Below are 27,416 nucleotides of genomic sequence, written 5' to 3'. Positions count from 1 at the left end.
TATCGCTATCTGTAATCTACTTTGATTATTCACTTTAGCCTACCTGAGAACAGTGACCTAATGGTTTCATACCTTGTACAGATGGTACAATTTTCAATTAACGTATGCTAAGTGAGTTAATAAATAATAAAATAAGCAGAAATAAAGCTTAGCTCAGAGGAAAAGTTCTCCATTGGAGACACTGATTTAGACATCTTCCATATGGGAACAACAAATTGTTGAAATGATTAGTGCCCACGGGAAGTACAGGGACAACTAAAAAAAATCTCTGAAACAGGAAATTCTGATGAAATTCACATGAATATTTAAAGAATGAGCAGAAGGGGGAGGGTAAAAGAAAGAGCAGAAAAAAAAAAAGAAGAAAACTAGAAAAGTGTAGCAAACTCTTAGTGCCACAGAGGAGACTTCTCACTAGAAAAGGCAGTTTGGCACTCAGGTGAAGCAAACATGAAGTCCTCACCATGTGCTGGGGAGAACTATGCTAGGACATAAAAATTAACCAGAAAGTATTAGTGCAAAATTATTTAAGCAATGGCACAACCTGACAGAACAACTCTCCGTCCCAACTGCAGCCCTCACAGCACTCAGGACACCAGACAGACGCCCTGACTCATTCCCACTACTGTCAAAGCATACCCCTTTCACTGATGGGGAGATTAATACTGTCAGAGCGTACCCCTTTCACTGATGGGAAGATTAATACTGTCAGAGCGTACCCCTTTCACTGATGGGGAGATTAATATGACACACGCAGCCATGGACAACTTCAGCATCTTCCCAGGGGAACACTGTGATCTAAGAGTGCATGCTAATTCTAAAAATAATAAAATAATGTCGTTCTTTATGGGAAATCCAGAGACAGGTTCTACCTCAAGGTTTCCCCAAGACTCTAGGTTGATTTTAGCAAAGTGCATGAAGCCCTGAAATGACTTAAAGTAACTCACCAGACTTACTTTGGTGCAAGGCTATTTATTAGTTTCTTTTCTATTTCTGTGATGAAACATCATGTCTAAGGCTACTTATAAAAGAAAGAATGTTTACAGAGGGTTAGAATTTATAATGGTGGAGCAAAGGCATAGCAACAGGCATAGACAGGGAGCTCAGAGCTTACATTGTGATCCGCAAACAGAAGGTAGAGTACACTGGAAATGATGAAAGTCTTTTGAAACCTCAAAGCCAAAGACACTCCTCCAACAAGACTACACCTAATCTTTCATAGTTCCACTAAGTGGTGACCAAATATATAAACATATGAACCTTGGGGGGGGGGTTACACTCACTCAAACCATCATAGCAAGTAAGCTCCAACTCCCAGGTCTGACTCAGAAGGCCCACAAACATGCCTTCTAGCTTAAAACAAGATCCTTGGACTTATTCCAGAGCAAGACTCCTGGACTTTTCCTAAACTTGGACAGTTTAGAAGGAAAAATGCAGCTGATCCCCTACCTTGCATGCCATGTAGTCCGGGACCCAAGCAGATGCCTCCTCTTCTAACACATACTGCTTCCCATTGACTTGCTTTGACTTCTGGGATTCTGCCTTAACTCCAGCCACCAAGGGTCCAGGGAAATACTCTAGCTAAAGAAAAATGATTTTTCTTGCTTTTCTTTTGTTCTTCTCTAACAGACTATTAGTTCTTTTGTCTATATCATGCTGAGCAGCAGGGCTAAAGGCTTCTGCCAGGCAAACATGTTTAGCAAGCATACAGTAAACAAGATACATCCTGCTAAGCTGATATGTTTTAACAGCAAACTATAACATTTAGAATCTGAAAATTCTCACATCATTTACTTATTATGACATATTAATAGACTGGAGTTTGCAAGTAAAAAAAAATAAGGCAGATGTGTCCATTTATTTGCTTACTCTCTTCTTCCTAACTACAGATGCATCAAGCTCCTGTTGCCTTGACTTCTTGACAGTCCTACAATGACACAAACCCTTTCTTGTGTGTGTGTGTGTGTGTGTGTGTGTGTGTGTGTGTGTGTGTGTGTGTGAGCGAGAGACCCCGACCCATACAAATTTAACATTAATGCTGAAAGAGTGTAGAATTGAAGCAGGAGGTCATAAGCACAGTTGTGTATCCCTTTGTAATGTGCCTGTGTGCCTGTGCTGGCTGCCTCACTGAGGCCAAGCTAAGGATGCTCCACCCTTTCTGTCCTCACTACAGGCTGAATTCCACAGTTCTTGAAGCACAGTAACATTGTTAGAGGGTATAATTTCCTTTCCAAAGTACTATACATTCCTTAAGAAAATTATCAAAAGAGGTCATGACCATCCTAAGAAGTTTTTGTTTTTTAGTTTTACTTTTCTGTTTGGTTTGAGATAGGAACTTAATTCTGTAGTGCAGGTTGTCCTTCAACTCATGGCAAACCTATAGTTTCAGCCCCTCAGTGCTGATATTATAGGTATACACTGCTATAGCCAGCTTTCTATCTTGCTTTTTGTGTGTGTTTTGCTTCTGAGAATCTGGTGATAAACAGTTAGCTGACTTAATCTGAGCACCAGTCAGAGTTCAGCAAGTGACCACACAGGCAGCATTCCTAGCAGCAGCAAGAGACATGAGAGGGAACATGTTCCCAGATTCTAGATAGCAATGCATGGTTTCCAGCTTAAAATCCTGTTTTAGGGTTTTATTGATGTGAAGAGACACCATGGCCATGGCAACTCTTATAAAGGAAAATACTTAATTGGGGCTGGCTTTATCATCATGTAGGCAGAAATGGTGCTGGAGAAGGAGCTGAGACCTCTCTTCATTTTGATTTGCTAGCAGCAGAAGTGAGTGTGTGCCATACTGGGCATAATGTGAACATGTGAGACCGCAAAGCCCACCTCCAGAGTGACACACTTTTTCAACAAAACCACACCGACTCCATCAAGGCCATACCTCCAAATAGTGTCATTCATTATGAGCCAAGCATTCAAACACATGAGTCTATGGGGGCCATTCCTATTCAAACCACAAGTCCTCTGTTAAATTTTACTTCTAAGAAATCCATTGGCATCATTGCAAAACTAAAGTCTCTTGTATTTAAACACAATTTTCTATGAATTTGTTAAACAAATTCTCTTAATGTCATTTTCTTTTTAGTAACAACTACAACACGAAGTAGTATTTTGGGTCCTTAATCTTAAACTCTTTTTCTCCAGCTTCTATTTTCATCATCTGTATTATTTCACTACATTTTTATAGTAATGTATTATAAAAAGATGTGAACAGTATTGTTTGTGGTAATTTAATTTATATAGCACTTGATTCCTTAATATGATAAATATAATCAAAATGGTAATTATTTTTTCGACTTTCACAGATCAAGTAGCCTAAAACATAGAAAATATAGGGCAGGAAAGATGGATCAATGGTTAAGACTCCAAAATCTTTATTCTGGTATGCAAACTGCAGACCTGGCTCTACCCAACATTAGTATACAACATTTTCTTGACCCAACATCAGTCAGTATACATTTCATTGGTCACATTGTTCTTATCATTGAGGACAGTTTATTCCCAGTACCACATTTATTCATATGTGGATAAGTTGGATATGTAACATTTCCAAATTCAAGGGATAGTGCAAAATAAGAAATTCACGCTATCATTTAGACTGACGAGATTATAATGTTGTTTCCTTCTCTACCACTGGCTCTTTGCATACCTGTCTTTTAAAGCCCACTCCTTCAAGCTGACCTAGAGTCTCAGAAAAAAATGATATAGAACCACATTTTTACATTACATTTTTACATTTACATATGTCCACATGGAGGACCGTGAAAGGTAACATGGTCCCAGGTTGAGCTAAGGCTTTAAAAGCCCCAGAGACCCTGAAGGACAGTAGGAGCTTTGCCTGCTTGGGGCACTAGGCCTGTCACTAGTCGTAGCCCCGCATAGATTGTGGTCATCAGTCATGTAAGGGCAGTGCCCCAAGCCCCTTCACATGTAAGGGACCTGTGTAGTCACATAGGCTCAAGACAGACTTCCATACTAATGAGGTACCTAAAGGCCTGGAGGGCTTAACCAATACACTTTCCTTCCCAGACACATTTCCCTGCAAAAGGTATTTAATCTCAGGTCCACCCTCAGAAGGGGATATGGTTTTACACATCTACCTGTCATGCAGTCTGGTAAGATTTTTTTCTTCCTTAAGAATGAGAGAGCCTGGGCTGGAGAGATGGCTCAGCGGTTAGGAGCACTAACTGCTCTTCCAGAGGTCCTGAGTTCAATTCCCAGTAACCACATGGTGGCTCACAACCATCTGTAATGAGATTCGGTGTTGTCTTCTGGTGTTTCTGAAGACAGCTACTGTGTACTCATATAAATTAAAAACAAATTAAAAAAAAAAAAGAATGAGAGAGCCTGCTCTTAAAAAACATAAAAAAAAAGTAATTGAGTTCTAATATACCGTCAGATGAAGAAAAATCTGTTTGATGAGGTAAGCTTCCAAAAGACTTTTGTTTTTATAAAGAGATTTCTGATCTTCTGAAAGGAATGGATGAGAAAAGTGTGTATTTTCTCAGTGTCTAGAATCTAGCATTTCCATTGAGCTTGCCTATTTTAAATTATCTAGAGTCCATAGAACACTAAGCCTTGACACTAAGGCCATGAACTAACTTGCTTTCATTAACAACTACTATATACAATTGGGTTTCTCTGGATAGGTGTTTTCCTGGGTGTGTATAACCAAAAATTTCAGTAAACAGCAAAATCATGTAATTTCATATTAGTAAGGAATCCAAAACAAATCTTAGAGTCAAATGGCTTATTCAAAGTCACATACCCTACATCTGTGTTGGTAGTAGTCATGAGCACAGATGTCCTCAAAGTCACATGTTTACTTTATTGCAGTGACAAAGAACTTTAGAACAACTATTATTAAGTACAAGGGGAAGCTATGAGGTACTCTTTATTGTCTATGCTACCTTTGTATTTCAGACTCTTGTTTTGGCAAATGTCCTATTTTCAGCAAGGAAAGGCAAGGGTCCTACTTCATAAAAAACACAGGATGGAAAAGTCTGAAGTTTAGTAGAGATTTCCTATGCTATACAAAGTCAATGTTATCTTCATGGTTTTATTCTTACTCTGCATATTTTGCAGTAATACCTTTTATGGGTCACTGTATATAAAAGAAATTAAGTCTTAACTAAGTCCAGAGTATTTAGCGTAGGAGAAAAAAAATGAAGATGTTCTTATGTAAACTAAAATAAAAACAAAATCAGAATGCATCACACATGCAGCTCCTGGAACAGTTAAAGTATGTGGCTACCTTTTTCTTCAGTTCACAGGATCTGCTTCCGGAATCTTACAGTTAATACTTTTTTTTGGAGTTTGTGGTTCGCTACTGCAGATTTCTGTGTTGTACACAAAGAGGAGGCATCTGTACCCACCTTGGGGCTAGAAGGACTTCAAGGACATCAAGTCTCAAGCATTATTGTTATGTAAAATCACTGGTGATAGTTTTCATTGAATGAATCTGGAATTTTCTTCTCAATGTGCAAGATATCCTCACACCCACATCTCTCAGGTCCTCTAGTAAGAGGACAACACTGCTACCAATTCAAAGACAGCTTACAGCTTATTAGTATACAAAAGAAAAGAAAATGGAAAAAAGGGGGCACATCTTTCTAAAATGCCAGTATAAATTCTGAATATAAAATTCCATCAGGGATAGAGTGATGACTCAGTGGCTAAATGTGCTTGCTGCTAAGCCCGACAGCCTGAGTTCTATCCCCAGGATGTACAAACTGGATGGGGAGAGCTGACTTCATGCATGAGAACATACATACAAATACAGACAGGCCCACACACACTTAAGACTCACACGACCACCACTCTTAGTACTCCAATTACTACAGTCCCTGAAGAGTTTCAAGGCACTTTCAAGTGTCTGTATACTGCCCTTCAAAATTAATGCTCAGGTACACATTCCAGCTCCTACCTATTCATTTCATACTTCTACTCTCCCAAGAAACTAATACACAACTCAACTAACAAAACCTAGCACACTTCTGAGGATACTTAACAACCTTCTTGGGGAGCAAAACCTTTACACGGTCAATAATTTGTTATTATTTTAAACTTTTAAGCTGTTATCTCCATTACCAAAGCACTTCAAGGCAATACTGCGTACATGTCTAAATTAGATTTCGACTTTAGTATATACTACTCCCCAATGCATCTGCATATGAAAAACATGCTTTACCCCGACCACAGGTGTATGCTCAGCATTTATCTTGTTAAAGGTCTCGTTTTCTGCATCAGAATGCCATCAGTCTTCCTATTTGGCTTTTGTAATACATTAGAAGTAAGTTATCCATTACAGCTGATGAGGTCAAGTTCCAGAATGCATAGTGATATGTGCACAGCAACCAATCACAGCACTATCTGATTTAAGCCGCCTAAAATACAGGTCAGTGATTAGCAGGAAAATGCAACATTTACCTTCTAGTAAAATACAAATGCAAAGTATTTAATTTCCAACTAAAAAGTTCAGTGGTGTGTAGAGTAACAGGACAATTTAAATGAAAGGAACACAAAAAGAGATGCTGCATGTCTACTGCTTGAAAGCATCCACCCAATACTGACTCCCAACCTATATATTTGAAGTTGTAATCACATAATACTGTATCACTTGCTGTACCCACAGTGTTTATCATTGAGAAGGCAGGTTTAATATATATATATATATATATATATATATATATATATATATATATGTGTGTGTGTGTGTATACACACACATACATATATATATGTATATATATGTATAGGTATAGGTATAGATATAGATATAGATATTTGTTGCCAAGCCTTAAAATAATCCTGAGTTTGAACCTTGGGACCCACACATGTGGTAGAGGAGAGAACTGACTTCCATGGTTTGTCCTATGACCTTCACATACACGCACAGCCTGCATAACACACAATTCTTTTCTTTTTTTTTTTTTTTTTTTTTTTTTTGAGATACAGTTTCTTTGTGTAGTCTTGGCTGTCCTAGAACTATGTAGAGCAGGCTCACAGAGATCTGTCTGCCTCTGCCTCCTAAGCACTAGGATTAAAGGCAGCACCACCACTGCCTGGCCGCAACAAAATTTTTATTGTAGTAAAATAAACATAATATGATTTAGCAACACCACCCGTGTGTGTGTGTGTGTGTGTGTGTGTGTGTGTGTGTGTATTACATGCACATGGGTGTGTGAGTACACATGTCTATCTGGAGGCCAGAAGAGAGAATACCAGATTATCTTCTACCACTCTCCATTTTATGTCCTTTCAGACAGGTCTCCTAGTCAACCTGAGGCTCACAGCTCCGGTTATAATGGAAGACAAGTGAGTTTTCATGATCGACATCTGTTTTTGCTTTAGTCCTGGGATTACAGAAGCACCTAGTCATTCCTGGGTTTCTAATGCAAGGGCTGGGAATTCTAGCTCAGGTCTTTATGCTTGCAGAGCAAATGCACTGAGCTACCTCCTCCCCAGCCTTTTATAAAGAATACTTGTAAATGACTTTAATCTATCCAGTATAGAGATAAAAGATCCTTTTTCTTTTATATATTTTTTTTTTTATATTTACAGAAAGCTTAAGGAAGTCAGGTATACCACTATATAACATGCAACCAAAAAAAAAAAAATCAGTAAATTCAATAAATGACTTAAGAAATAGTTTTTACTGAAAATTCAAGTTATTATCAATAATCTATATTTTTAGAGAATAGCTATAATTGCAAAGTTTCTTTTGCTGACATCAAACTGATAGCAAAAACAGGACACTATAAAATGTGGAAAGGGCACTCGTGGTCTAAAATATTGTTAGTTGCTTTAAACACTTAAGATTGTTCTCAGCAAATCAACGACAAAACTGGGAAGGACCTTGACACCAATCCTTAGTATCCCCTTTATGGACAAACTCAAGGCATAACTGCACATAGTTTCTGAGTTTTCACCATATGAAAAATTTAAATATAACAAAGGAAAGCTCTCAGATGGAATTGGAAGGAAATTTGGTAAGAAAGAAAAAGAAATCATCATGGTTGATGGTATGTGAGATACTCTGAGTGTTCAGCATGATGATGCACACCTGTCCTGTAATCTGTTCCAGAATGCACTACCAGAAAGACAGGAAAGGAGAAAGGGAAGGAGGGGTTCTCTAACTGCCTTGAAATGAAAATATGAAACCTGAACTAAGTGGAACCTATCCAGAGTATGTCTGGAAGTTAAGGTTGACAGTATTATAATAAGCATTGCCTTATTTGTTTTCTTTCATGTAATAAAAGCTAAAAAGTATATATGTTTACATAAATAAAAAGAATTTAAAAAACCCCACAAACATGCTACTTTCGAATGTAGGGTTTTTGATCTCCATATAAAGATATGGTTGGAGGCAAAATCTCATTTAAAAAATTTTTTACTTTATGAGTTTTTGAAATAATCATTCAAAAGTAAAATCAAATGGCACATTACTGGAAATATCAATCAGCTTAAGAACAAATAGAATTAAGTGAAATGCCCACACTATGCTAGATCATTTTGGTTCACTAGGAGATGTTGAGCAGAGAGAAAAGGTTTTCCTTAGTGACTGTCTCTGAAGTGACATGTAGGGGGAAAAACTAGCCAGGAAGAAAATAATCTGAAAGAGCAAAGAAGCTGGTGTCTACTCAAGGGGCTCAGATAAACCTTTCTCAGGAGCAGAGCTTTTGTTTGTTGTGACACCATGTAGGCCTGTTTGTCTAGAAGTAGCTACCTAAAATAGGCAGGCCTTGAACGCACAGAGATCCCCTGTATCTGCCTTCCAAACGCTAGAAATTAAAGGTGTACTAAGAGAGACGGGCTCTACTCCTCCTGTACCTCCATCTTCCCCTTCTTTTCTCTTAGCCCACCTGTGAACAGTAACTAGTCAACAGGAGTCGCATGGCAAGTGAACTTAGGATCAATAGACACAGAGGTTAAAACCACCACAGATATTTCCTTCCACAAATTCCTATTAAAACACTGAAGTATTAAGAAAATTATATTCTTGCACAAGATTCTTTTTTATTAGCAAAACCACTTGTATGGTAGGAGCAGAGGCGGGTCTTTAAATCCCAGTGGATGCAGGAAAAACTCAGTGACATTCTATTCAGGTTATTCCTCATGTACAAGTACCTTACAATTAGTATTATTCACAATTGAATACATTCTAAATCAAGGGCACAAATTCCCTAAGGTTTTTTTTCACAACCATCTATAGTAGGAACTGAAAACACTGTTAAGGCGAGTGGAAGGAACTGCTCTGCTCACCCTGATTCTCTTCATGTGGACTTTACTCCCATTCCTTCCCTCATTCCCTATAGTTGACTGTGTACCCATCCTTCCCTGATTATATGCAGGCTGTGCTTCCTTCCCTTCCCTGATTCTAAGTTGACTGTGCTTGTACCCTTAAGTGCCCGTGTGTAAGTCAGTCACAGTAACATACAATAATCACTGAGTAGTAAAGCTAAAAATAATTACCTGGAGAGAAGCATCATCAACAAAATACCCACAATACAGTTATCTTCTGGCTAAGTGACTGCTGCTTGGCCCTTAGGTGTTAAGACTTTCCTGTGCAGTAGTATCACAAAGATCCCTGTAGCACCTGTTTATTACATGTACGACAACTTTGAAAATATACCACTAAAGAATACACAGGCATAACACAGGACTCTTTTTTCTTTCATACTATTTTGGAGAAGTGTGGGCCTTCTGTGCTTCCACACACAGGCACACAGGATGGGAAATACATTTAAATATTCCTAAAGTCCCTGTCAGTCTGAGCTCATGAGAAGCTATCACATAGCCTGAGGATGGGGGCAAGCATGGTGTTCCTTCTGCTTCAATTATACCGTGTTACCTGTGAGCAGCTAGGATTTTCCCTTAGGAGCCCAACATATTGCAAGATTTAGTAATTCTGATTAACAGCCAAAAAAGTTAAGAATGTCTACAAATGAACTATTTGTTTACACTTCTGTCTACAGGGAATGAACTGTGGCACAGTTTAGCCACCAACTTCCATGTCTTTAAAAGAAAGCCTGTGAAGAACATGATCTTAAAGTTCACCCTTTACCTCTTCTTTCCACACAGCCTCTGAATTAACTAAGGATAGAGCTGAAACTACACACAGGCCTGTACCCTTGAGAGCCCACTGGTAAAAACTACATCTTTTCTTAAGGAGGCACCACACGTTTTTATTTTATATTTGAAACTGTTCCCATGAAACTGACTGTTTAGGTTAGAACTCTCTAAAGACTTCCCTGTAAGGCTTCCTATACACTTCTTCACTAGGTATCTAAGTCTCCACACAACTACTTAAGATTTTCCTGTGGGGCTTGGCTTCTTCAACTGTTTTGTGCTATTTTTTTTTTTCAAGTTTAGTGAAATTTGTATGAAAGTCCTGATTTTACAGAGCAGGCAGGCTTTCTTCTGTTGGTTTACAAGCTATTATTTTGCTAATTAAACATATACATCTGACCTACAATTATTCCTACCCACATTCTCCTGAAATTCTATCAGGGGTACATATGACAAGTTGGTCCCGATTTGAAGATGACAGCTGCAGTTTTAGGGGCACACAGCCTGGGGCTGGCAGTGCGGGCAGCCTTCAGCTTTGTGTCCATCAGATCAAAGAACAAAAGGCAGCGCTTCCTCCCCAGACCTTCCTTAGCAATAGAGGAAGGCAGGCTTGACATAAAAGTCCCATCAAGAAAGGAAGCCCAGTGTAAGCCAGTCACAGTTCCCGGTAAGACACACCAGAAAGCTGACCCACCTTGGAGAGCTGCCGCCTGAGGCTAAAGCGCTGGACCATGGTCGTGAGGATCTCCTAACAAAGCGATCTACCCGGCAAGGGTGTCTTTTTCTTCTTTTATTAAAACACAGCTTCTAGGGGGAAGTCACTGGCGGCACATTTGAAGGCTGACAGAGTTCGATGGATTCCCCAGGAGTCTCAGCAAACTTGGAAGCACTTCATTGTTCTACGGAGACAGCACAGCCTAGGAGCGGCAGGCGGGGCGGATCCCAGCCCAGTGCCAGGCTCTCCCCGCACTTCCTGTGTCAGCTGGAGGGTCCAGCCGTAAGGACCACCCCTTCCCCTCCCGCCAACCTTCAGGCAGGGTGCCGGGTACCACCTGAACCTTGGGTTTTTGCTCTTGAGGCCGAGGCTGGAGGTGGGTGGCACCTGCCGGTATGGCAGCATCTACTGCCCTGTTCTGGAGTCAGGGACCGGCCTCCACCCAGGTAATCTCTGAGAATACAAGGGGGTGGTGGCAAGGGGGGAGAAGGAGGTGGGAGCGCCAGCCGACACCAGCTCCAGCTCCAAACGGAAACTCCTCCCAGCTGACTCGCAGCTGTACGGCTTTGTCTAGTATAATTGGCCGAGCCTTTCCTCTTATTCACCGAGAGGCTCCAGTGGGAAGGAATGTCAGGTGCAGGGAGCATACTTGGACGGTGACTACAACTCCAGGCTCAAGTTAAAGGCTAAGGCGGCCTCCAGAGGTGAATGCCTCTCTTGTTGGAACAAAGTATTTTTAAAAACTGGCACAAAAACCAAATAGACCAGCTTAGAGTGCATCGATTCAGATAAAGGGAAACGGAAAGTGACAACCTCAGGGGAGATCCAAAGATCGCTGGCCACTCTTCCTCTAAATGAGCCAGCCTCCTCTTCCAAATGAGGGCAGAACTTGTTGGTATCCACTGGTTTTGTGCCTACAATGCTCTCTTCTCCATTTCCATGAGCAGGATTAGGCCCTGTACTAGGTTTGTGGCTTTTGTAGGTGTAAACTCCGGATGTACAATCAGAATTCAGATATATTGTCCTACTGACTTCTCAAAACATCCCTTTCAAGTTTGTGCTAGAGTAAGGACTTTTCAGATAAATCAGGAACCTTCTCTAAAACCTCAATATAATTATTATGCTATTATATTCTCAGCCAAGAAAATGGAAAAATTAATTTGAAAATAAAATAAAGCTTCTTGCAAGGCTATTCTCAATTACTCCATTCCCCTGCACTGGCTTCCAATTACTTACAAATAGAATGCAAGACGCTCTCACTTCATTCTACAGAGACACTGTACCTTTGGAATCACCGACAATATACACTAAATTTAAACCAAGGCAGGCTCCAAAAACTTAAATCTTGCCTCTTAAAAAACCATAAACAGAATAGGGTTACCCTGCTTAAAAAAAAAAAAAAAAACTTTCAAAGCTTGAAAGTAACAACTAGAGCAACTATGAGTAAACGTGGAAAATGGCCCATATTTTATGATGCAGAGTATGCAAATATAACCTGATACTGAAACTAACAGACTAAAACAGCAGTCCTCAACCTGTGGGTTATGACCCCTTTGGGGGTTGTACAACCTTTTCACAGGGTCACATATCAAATATCCTACATATCAGATATTTATTATATCATGATTTATAACAGTAGTGAAATTTAGTTATGAAGTAGCAATGAAAATAATTTCATGTTTTGGGGTCACCACAATATGAACAATTGTATTGAAGGGGTGCAGCATTAACAAGGTTGAGGACCCCTGGATTAAAATAATTCAAGTGCAAAGTTAGTTGGCTTACAGTAAACTTCTGCAGTAACTGCTTTTCTTGTCACAGAAAATGAAATGGAGTCTCGAGCTGAACTTAGTGATCCACACCTCTAATCCCAGCACACTTAGGAGATGGAGCTAAGATCATGAGCTGAGGTCAATCTGGACTCTACAGTGAGACCCTATCACAAAGAAAAAAAAGTCTGCTTAAAAAAAGGGGTGTGTGTATGTGTGTGTGTGTGTGTGTGTGTGTGTGTGTGTGTGTGTGTGTGTGTGTGTGTGAGAGAGAGAGAGAGAGAGAGAGACAGACAGACAGACAGACAGACAGACAGACAGAGAACACATGTATACCAGGAAACATGGTAATCTAAAACCAAGCCCATATTACAGTTCTAAGATTCTTTCTATTCAAAAATAGAAATGGAAGTAGGTAAAATATGTCAAAAGACAGTACACATTAAGTATCAATCATGAATTGAGGAGGGAAGGAGGCTGGAGCTCAGTGTTAGAGCATCTAGCACTGAGTAGCACTGGGTAAATAAAAAGGGAGGGAATAAGAATCTTAATTGAACTGAAAGGGATATAAATGCTTAATGTACCAGAATATAAGAGGACTTAGGGTTAAAGAGACCAAATTTGACTGCCTTTCTTGTGGAAATTCATTTCTTTGCCTAGTAAAACAAAGTCTAATTACTTTAATGCAAATAATTATGTTAAAATATCATTATGAATGAATGTGAAACGGGGTCCTTAGTCAAAAAAACTATTTAACTACCTGAGCCATTATAGAAAAATTGCAATCTCTAAGTCTGGCTTATTTTGAAGAATGGGAAGGTAGGTAGGTAGGTGTGTGTGTGTGTGTGTGTGTGTGTGTGTGTGTTTTGTTTTTTTGATGATAGACAATAATAAAGGTAACAAAATAACATAGAGAAAGACAGAAACATAACCTGCACAAAAGTCCACAGCTTTATAATCTTTATTTTTCTCTTTCTCATATTCTAGTATTCAAATAACAGTGCCCTTGTTTTGGAGTTTGTGAAAAAAAAAAATCGGCAACACTTAACTATTTCTATGGAGAAAGACAAGAATCTTCCCTAGGATCATAAGAGTCATATACCCTTTGTGAACTGGTTAAACGTATGCACTCAGGTCCTGGAGCTTACATTTACACTGTTAATGACCATCACGGTATTTGAATACATCCCAATCGGTTCAGAGATCTGGAAAAACGCCATTGCTAGATTAGAGTCCAGCCACGGGTAAAGAAGAAGAGCACCAGTCATTTAGCAATTCTGTATTCTGCTTGTCTTTGAAATTTTTGCCCCACCTTCCAGTACTTTCCCCTTACTTGTCAAACAATCTACTTCTAAAGCTGGCAGTAGTCTTTGTATATATCATTTGGCAAAAAACCAAGCAAGCAAGCAAGCAAGCAAGCAAGCAAGCAAGCAAGCAAGCAAGCAAGCAAGCAAACAAACAAACGACAACAACAACAACAAAAACTTTTAGATTTTTAATACATTGTAGCAAAAAAATGAATCAGTATCTGTAATACAACACTAAAAAAGGCAACAGGTAGCTTTAGATGTTTTGCTATTCATGTATACATGTATACAAAAATGAAACTCCCTGGGCATAGCACATGCCTTTAATCCCAGAATTTGGGGAGGCAGGGGCACACAGATCTTGGTAAGTTCAAGGTCAATCTGGTCTCCCCAGCAAGCTCAGTAACAGTTTGAAAACTTGAATTCACACACTCTAAGTTACAGGTAAGTTTATCTAAAGCTGGACACACCTAAAGTACTTTAGCTATGGCTATTTCACCACTATGGTGTCCTGTCTTAGAGTTATATGAAATAAACTGTAATCTTCAAACCACTCTGTGGAGTTTAACAGATTTTTGTGAAAATCTAGTAGAAATAACTGCAGTGACAACTATCAATCAATCAATCCAATCAATCAATCAATCAAGTTGTAAGGACATAATAGAACTTCATTATGCAAAGCACATCATTTCAGAGCAAGGACTTCCAGATACATTAGGAGTGGGATGAAGCACACTCTTTATTAAGGAGGGTACAATCCTAGAGGACTTAGTGTTACACAACAGTGCTATTAGGGATAGCAGTTATAAAAAGTGATGAACTTTGGGATATAAAAATACTGGAAGTTTGAGTCCAAGTTTTTTTAAGAATTTTGCAAGTAGTTCATGAGACAGCTTGTTCTGACATAGGTCTGTGATTCTAGCACTAAGTGGGCTGAAGAGGGAGGGGGTCAAAAGTTCAAGTTCAAGACCAGCTGGGTTATGTGAGTTCCTGCTCAAAAGGAGAAGGGGTGAGGGGCACAGAAAAAACACAGAGGTATGAAATGATTAAGTATCTGTAGAATGGAAATGAAAATGCTAATAAAATTTACTAATTTTAAATTTGCACACATATGTAAACTAATGTCTAAAAAACTGTTCCGGGGTTGGGGATTTAGCTCAGTGGTAGATCGCTTGCCTAGGAAGCGCAAGGCCCTGGGTTTGATCCCCAGCTCGGGGAAAAAAAAAAAAAAAAAAACTGTTCCAAAAGAAGTATGATTATTACCTGGCTTTAAAGCAAGGGATGAAATTGATATCCAGAAATCTTCATCAATAATGCTACCAGTTGTAGGGTTACTTATGCAATCCAAGCTCTGAAGTGATACCGATTTTTCTTATGTAAAAGAAATCTCCCATTAGATAACAAATAAGATACCTGAAGCAAATTAACTTCTGTAATTTGTAAAAGGCCAAGCAACTGTCAGTGTAAAACAGTCCTGAAAGAAATACAATTTATTAAGCTACAAGAAGTTAAATTATGTTCATAGCCCTCTCCAAAAGAACCAAAAACAAACAAACAAACAAAAAACAAAACAAACCCCCTGAAACCCTAATAGTAGCTGAGTTAAGCAACAGCCACATTTACCAAGTCAAGTTTTCATGTTAGTGATCTCTACATTTTCTTTAAGATACATTGGAACAGTTGGCTTTTTTATTTCTTTTTTAAATAAAAGCAATGTTTGATGCTAGGCATAGTAGTACACGCCTTTTATCCCTTCACTCAGGAGGCAAAGGCAGGCAGATCTCTCTGAGTTTGAGGCCACTTTGGTCTAAATAGGAAGGAAGATCCAGAACGGCCAGGACTATATAGAGAAATCTGCAGTGAATAAATGAAAGGGAACAATGATGAAGAAGAAGCAGAGAGTAGTTTCATGAGACACTGGTGCAAGTGTGCACATGTACACAGGCACCACAGACAATAATATTTATATAAAAAAACAAACTAAAATTTCTAAATCACTATAGGTTTTTCTCCTTATCAATCAGCCCTACCTGCCAACTCGATGATCTTTCTATTTAAATTCTACCTGTTCTTCTGTTCCATTTTAAGAATTAATTTATTATTTTTGTCACTTATTTCCCGTTTCTTTTTTTTTTCTTCCTTCCTTTCTTTTTTTTTTTTTTTTTCGGAGCTGAGGACCATGCTTGATGGGGCACATGTATAATACTAAAACTCAAGAGGGTGAGGCAGGAGGATTACTACCTCTTCAAGACTAGGCTTGTTTACCTAGAGTGTAAGAAGACAAACTTTGCTATAGAGTGAGGACCTATCTCAAAACACCCAAAAGAACCAGCAAATAAAACTCCACAAAATTAAGACAATCAGTACAGTACATGAAGAACAAGATAAACTCATTTATAAACCAATTAGAATATTGTAGTAATGTGATACATTTCCATTGGGGGTTTTTATTTTTTAAATCTATAATTACTTTTGGAATATTTAGCTGTTATAATCATTGTAATTCACATCCTTTATTATGAATTTGCATACATATGTACTTAAAAACCATAGTTTTGTCTGTAATCACAAATTTGTTTGTTTCCTTTCTGACCCAGCTTATGTCGTGTTGTATCTTTTCCAATTCTCCCATCTCCTGGTTCTCTAATGTACATCAGGCTGTCCTGGACCTCTTTACCTTCTTGCCTCTGCCTCCTAACTGGTTTGAAACTCCTTGAAAAAAATTCAGTATGCTGGATTAACTGGGAAGATGTTGGCCACAAATAAAAAAAAATTAGTTAGATAGAGATCTGTTATATAATAAAATATGACATCTAAAATTAGTAACAATAATAATTTTTCTGCAAAACAAATTTTAAGTGTTCTTTCTATAAAAAAAATGTATCTGTGGTAATGCCATGCTAATAAGTTTAATTTATCTATTTGACAATATGTGTACACACATGTATATATCAAAACACCACTGTATATGATAAAATGTATAATTTTTGTAAATTAAAACATAAAATGCTGAAAAATAAAAATCCAACAATTTACTCCTAAGCTAGTCTCAATACATATGGCTTACATATTTTACATATACCATTTTCTGTTGCTGCCATATATCTCACAGCGTGGACAAACAGCAGTTTACCTAACCACTCTGAATGACCTTTAGAGTATTTCCCTATTTTTGCTTGTACAAACAACACTACCTATAAAAGCCTGCATGAACAAGCGTTTCTTCAAGGCTGATACTGAGATAGGATTAAAACTACAGCTCAGTTTTTCCTGAAACCTCATCCATTTTGGCTTCTCATTATTTCTGTTGCTTCTCAACTCACAGATATATCTGGAAAACTGATCCAAGGGCAGACAGTTCCTATACTACATATGAGCTACTTGACTTTCTACTGTTACTTGGTTTCTCATGCATTTAGGATGCCTGTCTTCATTTCTGATTTTGTTAATTTGAATACACTCTCTGTGCCCTCTGGTTAGTCTGGCTAAGGGTTTATTTATCTTGTTGATTTTCTCAAAGAACCAGCTCTTCCTGTTTTTTTTTTTTTTTTTTGACTCTTTGTAGAGTTCTTTTTGTTTCTACTTGGTTGATTTTAGTTCTGAGTTTGAATATTTCCTGCTGTCTACTCCTCTTGGGTGTATTTACTTCTTTTTGTTTTAGAGCGTTCAGGTGTGATGCCAAGCTGCTTGTGTCTGCTCTCTCCTGTTTCTTTTTGGAGACACTCAGAAGCTATTAGTTTTCCTCTTAGCTCTGTTTTCATTGTGTCCCATAAGTTTGGATATGTTGTGCCTTCATTTTCATTAAATTCTAAAGAGTCTTTAATTTCTTTCTTTATTTCTTCCTTGACCAAGTTGTCACTTCCGTGTGTATGTGGGCTTTCTGTTGTTTTTGTTGTTATTGAAGACAAGCCCTAGTCCATAGTGATCTGATAGGATGCATGGGATTATTTCAGTCTCCTTGTATCTGAGACCTGTTTTGTGGCCACTTATATGGTCAATTTTGGAGAAGGTGCTGTGAGGTGGGGAGAAGAAGGTATATTCTTTTGTTTAGGATGAAATGTTCTATAAATATCTGTTTAAATCCATTTGGTTCATAACTTGTTAGTTTCACCATGTCTCTGTTTAGTTCTGTTTCCATGATCTGTCCATTGATGAGAGTGGTGTGTTGAAGTCTCCTACTATTATTGTGTGTGGTGCAATGAATGCTTTGAGCTTTAGTAAAGTTTCTTTTATGAATGTGGGTGCCCTTGCATTTGGAACATAGATGTTCAGAATTGAGAGGTCATCTTGGTAGATTTTTCCTTTGATGAGTATGAGGTGTCCTTCCTTATCTTTTTTGATAACTTTTGGTTGAAAGTCGATTTTTTTTTTGATATTAGAATGGCTACTCCACCTTGGTTCTTGGGACCATTTGCTCAGAAAAAATTTTCCCAGCCTTTTACTCTGAGGTAGTGTCTGTCTTTGTCATTGAGGTGTGTTTCCTGTATCCAGCAAAATGATGGGTCCTGCTTACGTATCCAGTCTGTTAGTCTATGTCTTTTTATTGGGGAATTAAGTCCATTGATGTTAAGAGATATTAAGGAATAGTGATTGTTTCCTGTTATTTTTGTTGTTAGATGTGGAATTATGTTTGTGTGGCTATCATCTTTTGGGTTTGTTGCAAGAAGATTATTTTCTTGGTTTTTCTAGGGTGTAGTCTCCCTCCTTGTGTTGGAGTTTTCCATCTATTAACCTTTGTAGGGCTGGATTTGTGAAAAGATATTGTGTAATTGGTTTTGTCATGGAATATCTTAGTTTCTTCATCTATGATAATTGACCTATAAATTTAGTGTTCATGAGGAATGACAGGGAACTGTAATCAATTCCCTCTCTAAATATCAAGGGACAACTGTTGTATATTTTCTATCATTTAGCTTTGTTCTCTCTCCTCTCCTCCTCTCTTCTGCTGTTATCCTCTCTTCCTCCTTATCCCTCTTCTCAATTTGACTGTCTGGTTTCATAGCCCAGGCTGGCCATGAACATCTGGCAATCATACTGGTCCAGCTTCAGTATAGTACAAGGACTGTAGCCACACACCATCATACCCCGCATATCTGTTTTCCTCTTAAATTCTTTTTGATTAAGCAGTCTTAGTCATTGTGTGTCTTTCTTTGAGTGATCGCAATTACAATATACATTCTTAATTCTTACATTCTATCTTAAATACCCCAAATAATTCAAGTCTTTAAAAACAACATAACTTAGCTGGATATAATTGCACACCTTAGAAGTACTCAGGAGGCAGCAGGCAGATCTCTATGTTCAAGGCTACCCTAGTCTACATGCTGAGTTTAGGCCAGCCAGAGCTACAAAGAGAAGCCTTGCCTCAAAAAACAAACAAGGCAACTCTTATAATGCTCCCTTTACTATTGTGTGTTTTGTTTGTACAAAATTAAAAAAACACTTTAAAGCTCTATTGCTAAAGAAAATCACACAAGAGATAGAAGGATAGATCAGCGGTTAAGAACACTGGCTGCTGTTCCACTACTTACATGGCAATTCACAACATGTGATACACAGATAGCTATATAAAAAAAAAATCCATACAGATTATTTTATAATAAACAGGGGAAGTTGGCATTCAAAGGAAAACTGAATGCAGAGTAAACAAAGTGATACTATGATTTCAGCTACCTTGATATTTGCTCAAACCCTATCTATATAAGGACTGGCCTAGCAGCCAGTATTAAGGATTATGGGGCAGTGGCCCCATTGTCAGGCACTGTGCAGCTTGTGCTGCACAGAAGACTCTAGCATGGCTCTAGCTTAGTTAGCTCAATACTCAATAGGGATTACAACTTTCCCTTTACTTAGCATAAAGAATTCCCATTTGTCTCAATCTTTCCTCCTACTAGAATATTCCTGTGAATGATCAGAATGAATTTCTACACTAGACAGAGGAGTCTATTAACTTGGCTATTAAGCTATTTATTTAACTCTGAAAGCTGATCACATAAAATATACTTTGTAGGCCCAAACTGCTCACCTACTGACAATTTCATATGGTTTGAAGTATAAGATGTAATAAAAGTCAGACCTAAGGAAGAAAACACAAAAAAGGCTCTAGCAGCAAGAAGAACAAAAAACCTCTAAAGCTTTTTTTCACCAAGCCAAGATTGAGAAAACCAAGTCTTAATACCCACAATCAAATGGTAAGATATTCTGTCATGCTATGCTAGACCAAAGAGAAGAGAGCTCAAGTTTAGTTATTTAGTAGAAAGAAGGTAATCAACAAAAGTTATCTAGAAGTAATTAGTTGCTACAGAAATACTGTTCTAACTGCTAGAAGAAATGAAAGAGCAAGCCTGTGTCAGAGTCTTTAAAAGCTGGTCATGGTGAGGGGTGCACACCTTTAAGCCAAGTACCTGGGAGGCAGACTTGGGCAGATTTCTGTGAGTTTGAGGTCAGCCTGTTTACATAATGAGTTCCAGGACAGCCAGGACTTATGTACAGAGACCCTGTTTAAAACTTAAAACAAACAAACAAAAAATAGAAAAAGAAAAAAGGAAAAAAAAAAAGAAAGAAAAAGAGAAGACTCCTTTACTTAAGTGGAAAGTAATGGAGTAAACATAGGACCGCTCAGATTCTCGCAATTATTACTGATATTGAATAGTGAAAGGTATAAACTCATAAGGTAAAGAAGACTGGAAATGAGATAGCAACAGACAAGAGAAGTCAACAAAGCTTGGGAAGGTGAAATGAATGTACACAGGAAAACAATAAACTTCGCTTTCAGCTTTTTTGAGTCAGGTAGGTACTTACATGGGTAGCAAGTGCTACAGTAGAGAACAACCAGAAGCCGGCCAACTGTACCCAAACTATGGTCGTATGTTGAGGAGGACTTGAGCTGCTTTAAAAGCAGGGCTGATTTAAATGGTCAAACATATCAACTTATCACTTTAATACACACTAAGCATAATGGCTGGAGCTCTGCTGAGTAATGAGGCTGAATCAACCAACTAGAAGGATGAACTACAAACTGAGAATTTCAGTGTTTCTCCTGGTCTTCTAGAATGCAAGCATCCAGGCCCATCACAGCAGTCATTGCCTACCACTCAAACACAAAGGTGAAGGGTTAAATGAAGAAAAACCAAGTAAAGAGAGGACCTATAGATGATAAAATGCAAGGTCTGAAAACAAAACCATCAAAAAACTGGCCTAATTATACCATAACAAAATCTATCTATCATACAGGTCCTCACCAAAAATACATCTAATGGCTCTGTCAAGTATGAGAAGACAACCATAGTTGACTAGATATTTGAGACAGGTTTAGAGCAATGAAAGACTAAAACATGGGTTAGACATGGGGAGACATACACATTACAGGAAGCAAAAGAAAATATTCCTAAAGACAAAAGAAAATAAATTTATAAAATAAGAACATGTTGCTTTGAAAATAAACAGGATGGGCAATAGGGTGCGTGTATACCTTTTTTTTTTTTTTTTTTTTTTTTTTTTTTTTTTATTATTAACTTGAGTATTTCTTATATACATTTGAATGTTATTCCCTTTCCCGGTTTCAAGACAAACATCCCCTCCCCCTCCCCTTCCTTATGGGTGTTCCCCTCCCAACCCTCCCCCATTGCTGCCCTCCCCCAACAGTCTAGTTCACTAGGGGTTCAGTCTTAGCAGGACCCAGGGCTGCGTGTATACCTTTAATCGCAGCACTTGGGAGTTAGGGGCAGGCAGCCTGGTCTACACAAAGAGGGGAGGGGGAGGGGAGGAGGGAAGGAGGGAGGGGGAGGGGAATGGTGGAGGGAGAGAGGGTGTAAATGAGTTCCAGGACAGCCAGGGCTACACAGGGAAACCCTGTCCCCCCACCCCCCCAAAAAAACCCATAAATAAATAGAGTGAGTATGGTGGTGCACACCTTTAACCCCAGCATTTGGGAAGCAGGTTTTAGAATTTTTTATAACAAAACTTAAGGTAATAACTCCTTGGACAATGATAACTGCCTAAAAATGGACAGAAGCACATTCATACTGATATGACATTAATAGTACACTGAGATTTAAAAGTTAACTAAAAAGTTTATGGTGGGGGCGAATCAAGAAGAGAACTTAATTATCATCTTCAATGAAATAAAAATAGCAGCATAAACAAAGCTCTTTAGATAAATTCCAGAACAAAGTTAAAAAATAAGTTTATCTGAACAAAGCTGGGAGTGGGTCAAAGAAATTCTCAATTTCTGAAACTCTGCAAAGACTTAATTTCCTTTTTTTTAGCATGTTGTAGTGATAAACACATTAATGAAGTTATATGTGTAGCAGAATACCTGTATGTGAGCATTCTGAAACCTAGAAAGTAATAAATAAGCCTATGGTAATTCCTTCATAGGAAATAAAATACAGAGTGTGTCATATTCCTAGTGTTGACAAGCAAAAAAGAATTTTTAACTAATTAGTTTCAGTAACTCTCTAAAGTATTAAGGTGCATATGCAAACAAGCTTTAACCTACAGCTACCTGTCCCTGTGGCCAACTTGCACCACTGGTCTTAGAGCTTCAGTTCAGTTTTCCTCTGTCAAAGTTTTTTAGAAGTTCACCTGATTCTTCAAATGGTGCTAGAACGATATAGAACTGTGGCACCATACACACTGAATGATAAAAGATACAAACTAAAACAAAGGAAAAAGTGTAAACCTTAAAGGAAAGAGATAAAGATAGTGTTTACAGAAAAATGAATGGTTAAACCATTCATAATTATATAAGTATAATGACTTTTGATCTTTTCCACTGAATATCAGTATCTTTTACAAAGCTTTTTTTGGGGGTGGGGGGAGAGGTTTTCAATAGTAACTAATTTTTTTTAATTTAATTTCCTTCCACTAAAGCAGTTAAAAACAAAAAATTACTCAAAAAATTTTACTTAGAAAGATACACTAGATGTGAGCCATATATCTAAATGAGATAACTAATTTAATGTATTGGTTTTAATTAATAAGATATACGAGCTATGAATCCTTGTAACAATAAAAACAAGTCAAAGTTGTTATGAATTTGTTTGTCAATCTACACATCTCTACTCTGGTGCAGCAAATTCACTGGCATAAAACCAAGGGCAAAATACAAAGACACACATATTGTCAGCAGCATGCTGATCCAAAGCCGGTGACACTGTGACCTATATTCTCCTCAGCTCTAATCAGCTCAGAAAACCTTTATTCCCAGGCTCGCAAAGCCAACCTCCTGACAACAGAAAACAGTACTAACTCTCCTCTACATGACAAGAGACTGAAGCAAGTTCAGAGGACACCTTATATTTCTAAAAGAATCTATTAATCCAATGAGTTTCTAACATCCAAGAAAAATGGAGATGGAAGAGCATTGTATTATGGAGTTTGTCACAGTTACATAGTGAGCCCATGTACATACCATTTCTTGTGCTTTGTATCACCAATAAAAGAGAACAGCTCCATGGAGCTGGCTATGGTTTCAGTATGAAATGTTTCCTACAGGCTTGTGCTTGGAATGTTTACTGCCTGGATAATAGAAGATTATAAAAGACTGCGGGAAACTTTAGGAGATGGGATGTAGCTGAAGGAAATAGGTCATAGGGAACAAGCCTTTGAGGTATATTATAACCCTGACCCCCTCCTATCTAGTTCTACTTTCAATTTCCTATATAAAAAGCTCTTTTGCTACTTGCTCCTGAAACCATGACATTCTACCTATGCATACAGGGCTAAGCAAACACGAACTGACCCCTGTGAAGCTGTGAGCCCAAGTATATCCTTTTCCCTTTAGGTTGTTTCTAATAAATACTTTTTCACAGTAGTGAGGTAAGTTAACTTATTTGGACTAAAAAACCTGGATATCTCAGCTTAGAAGAACATATAGTTGTAAGCCGATAAACTGGCTCATTAGATAAAGGTCCTTACCACCAAACATGACCATTTGACTTTAATGGTAGGAACCTATAGTGAAAGGAAAGAAATAACACCTGCAAGTTGTTCTATCCTATGCTTTAAAAAGGTTATTTCAACATCCGTTTGCACAGTGACCTTATACACTATGAGGTTTTTTTTTAATTAATAAACCACGTGAGCGTTAGAGGATTATGCATGTTCTAATAGGTTTCCTTTAAACTGAAGTTCTAGAAATCATACCCTCAGATGCACATAGAGAAGGCAGGAATGATCTTCTGTTGAGTAATGCACTTCTCCACAGGAACTGTAGCAGTGGCTCTGGTGGCTTATATATGCTTGGCCCAAGAAGTGGCCTATTAAGGGGTGGCCTTGTTGGAGTAGGTATGTCGCTGTGGGGATGGGCTTATAAATACCCCCAACCTAGTTACCTGGAAGAGAGTCTTCCACTAGCAGTCTTCAGGTGAAGGTGTAGAACTCTCAGCTCTGCCTGTACCATGCCTGCCTAGATGCTGCTATACTCCCATCTTAATAATGGACTGAACCTCTGAACCTGTAAGCCAGCCCAATTAAATGTTGTCCTTTATAAAAGACTTTTGCCTTGGACATGGTGTCTATTCACAGCAGTAAAACCCTAACTAAGACAGATGTTGGTACAGCAGCAGTCTATTTAAATAGAAGTGGTATGTAAGTGACCGGGCCCAAGCAGGTCCTGAAGGCATAAGCAAGTTACGTGAAGAAATTGTTCAAATGCCTATGGTTTCTATTCCTGCTACAATGCCATCTGCTGTGAAGTATGCACCTATAGCCTCATGGGGTGTTCCCTGTGATCGGCTGACTGAAGAAGAGACTAGGACCTGGTTCACTGATGGCTCTGCATGTTATGTGGGCACCACCCAGAAGTGGACAGCTGAAGCATTACAACCCCTTCCCAGGACAACCCTGGAAAATCTTCACAGTGGGCAGAACTTCAGGCCATACACATGGTGTTACAGTTTGGAAAAAGAAATGGCCAGATGTACAATTGTTCACTGACTAATGGACTGTAGCCAATGGATTGGCTGGATGGTCAGGGACTTGGAAAGATCATGATTGGAAAATTGGTAAGATATCTTGGGAAGAAGTATGTGGATAGACCTCTCCAAATGGGCAAAGGATGTGAAGATATTTGTGTGCCATGTCAATGCTCACTGAAAGGTGACTTTAGCTGAGGAGGAGTTAAATAATCAAGTGGATAAGAGGACTCATTCTGTGGAGACAGTCAGCCTCTTTCCCCAACCATTCCTGTCATTGCTCAATGGGCACATGAACAAAATAGCCATGGTGGCTGAGATGGGGGTTATGCTTGGGCTCAACAACACCAACTTCTACTTAGTAAGGCTGACCTGGCTACAGCTGCTGCTGAATGCCAGATCTGCCAAAAGCAAAGATCAATACTGAGCCACAGATATTGCACCACTGCTGGAGATGACCAGCTAGCAACCTGGTGGCAGGTTAATTACATTGGACCACTTCCTCTATGGAAAGGACGTTTTATTCTTTCTTACTGGAGTAGATATTTATTCTGGTTATGGATTTGCTTTTCCTGAATGTAATAATTCTGCCAAAACCACCATCCATGGACTTACAGAATGCCTTATTCATAATCATGGTATTCCACACAGTATTGCTTCTGACCAAGGAACTCATTTCACAACCAGAAGTGTGACAGTGGGCCCATGATCATGGAATCCACTGGTCTTACCATGTTCCCCACCCTCCTGAAGCAGATGGTCTGATAGACAGATGGAATGACCTTTTGTAGACTCAGTTATAGTGCCAATTGGGTGGCAGTGGCATGGAGAGCTGGGCGGAGTTCTTCAGAAGGTAGTAATGGTTTGAATATATGGTACAGTTTCTTCCAGGATCAACAGGTCCAGGAATCAAGGGGTGGAAAAGGGGATAAATAGTTCCACTCACTATCACTCCTAGTAACCCTCTAGGAAAATTTTTGCTTCCTGTTCCCACAACCCTAGGTTCTGCTGGCCTAGAAGGTTTGGTTCCAGAAGGAGGAGTGCTCCTACTAGGAGCCACAACAAACATTCCATTGAACTGGAAGCTCAGACTTCCCCCTGGTCATTTTGGGCTTCTAATGCCCTTAAACCAGGCTAAGAAAGGAATAGCAGTGTCAGGAGAAGTGATAGATCCAGATTACCATGGGGAAATTGTACTGCCTCTCCACAATGGAGGTAAGAAGGATTATGTCTGGAGTGCAGGAGATCCCTTAGGGTATTTCTTAGTACTACCATATCCTATGATTAAAGTCAATGGAAAACTACAACAGCCTAATCCAAGTATTATGACAAAGGACACAGACCCATAAGGAATGAAAATATGGGTCACTCCTACAGGAAAAGAGCCAAGGCCTGCTGAGGGGCTTGCAGAGGGTGGAGGAAATACAGAATGGGTAGTAGAGGAAGGTAGGTATAATATCACTTAAGGCTACATGACCAGTTGCAGAAACGAGGATTATAAAGAAGTATGAATGCTTCTGTTTTACTTTAAGAACATATTTGTATATCTATTTGTGTTTTCTTCCATTTTCTTTAACATCAATTGATATTTAAGGTGAGATACTAAAAGAATGTTCCCAGGGGACACTGCCCCATTGTAAATTTTCAAATGCAAGATATAAAGAACAAAAATAAATCAGCCAACAATAATTTTTCTATATATACACACTGTTTGAGGGGAAGCAGTAGTGGCTTTCTGGCAATTTCACTGTGACTTTTTTGATTGTAGACAGAACAAATTGGAAACAAAGTTTTCAATTTTACCTAAGTTTCTTTTTAAAAAGTAATTATCAGGTCTCAAACCTTATGTCAATTACTTAAGATCAATTTTTGACTTTTTTGTTGTTTTGAGAAAATTAGTTTGTAGCTCATTTAATTTTTTGCCAATTTACTTCCTTCTAAGATCTTCCATACCTTCTGAACATATCTACATTAGATGTATAATAAAAACAGCCAACATTAAACTATCCATGCTATGGAAAAGGCAGTAAGAACTTTTAGTAACTGTTTACTAGCACTCTGGTCATGAAGAAGTTTGAATTTCCTTAAACCCTAATTACCTCATTAAAAATGTTTTTTAGGTTTATTTATTCTCTTTTGCCTGCACATATGTCTGTGGACCAAGAGTATGACTAATCCCATGTGGAGATAAGACAGTGTTGGATTCCCTGGAACCGGAGCTATGGATGGTTGTGAGCTGCTGCGTAGATGCTAGGAACCAATCCTAGATCCCCTGTGTTAACATTTCTTCTAGGTGCTGCAGTTACCTAGCAACAGCCAGGTAGGAGTCTGGCTTGCTATAGAAGAACTGTTTGGTCTCCCTTTCTCTACCCCCTACCCCCACCTGCCTCTTTCCCTATCCCCACTCCATGTATTTACGGTCAACCAATTTTCTGTCTCCTCTCTTTCACTGCCTCTACTCCATTCTCAACCCCACTTCCCATGCCCCAAAATAAACTTCATTTTATACTAAACCCATTGCATATAGCTGGTACCTTAGTGGGGGATGCCTTCCCCACTGCATCATACCATATTTTACAAAACATATCACTCTGCATCAGCAGCAAGTGCTCCTAACTCCTAAGCCATC

General features: G+C 38.7%; 1 protein-coding gene across 3 annotated transcripts in view; it reads right to left on the bottom strand.

Moving 5' to 3' along the window:
- Tmcc1 (transmembrane and coiled-coil domain family 1) overlaps nt 1-27,416 on the bottom strand; it is a 130,171-nt gene that overhangs the window by 86,931 nt on the left and 15,824 nt on the right. Inside the window, exon 2 of one of the 3 annotated variants that reach the window (XM_032905857.1) lies at nt 1,447-1,578. The exons of 1 other annotated variant lie outside the window; for it this stretch is intronic. In XM_032905857.1, coding sequence (XP_032761748.1) covers nt 1,447-1,578 — 132 coding nt within the window. Of the gene's footprint in view, nt 1-1,446; nt 1,579-10,771; nt 11,980-27,416 lie in introns of those variants that run through there. One more of the 3 variants, XM_032905859.1, reaches the window with a different exon arrangement.

This window comes from Rattus rattus, chromosome 6, assembly GCF_011064425.1.
Source record: "Rattus rattus isolate New Zealand chromosome 6, Rrattus_CSIRO_v1, whole genome shotgun sequence".
Lineage (NCBI taxonomy): Eukaryota > Metazoa > Chordata > Mammalia > Rodentia > Muridae > Rattus > Rattus rattus.
This window is presented reverse-complemented; position numbering and strand designations above follow the sequence as displayed.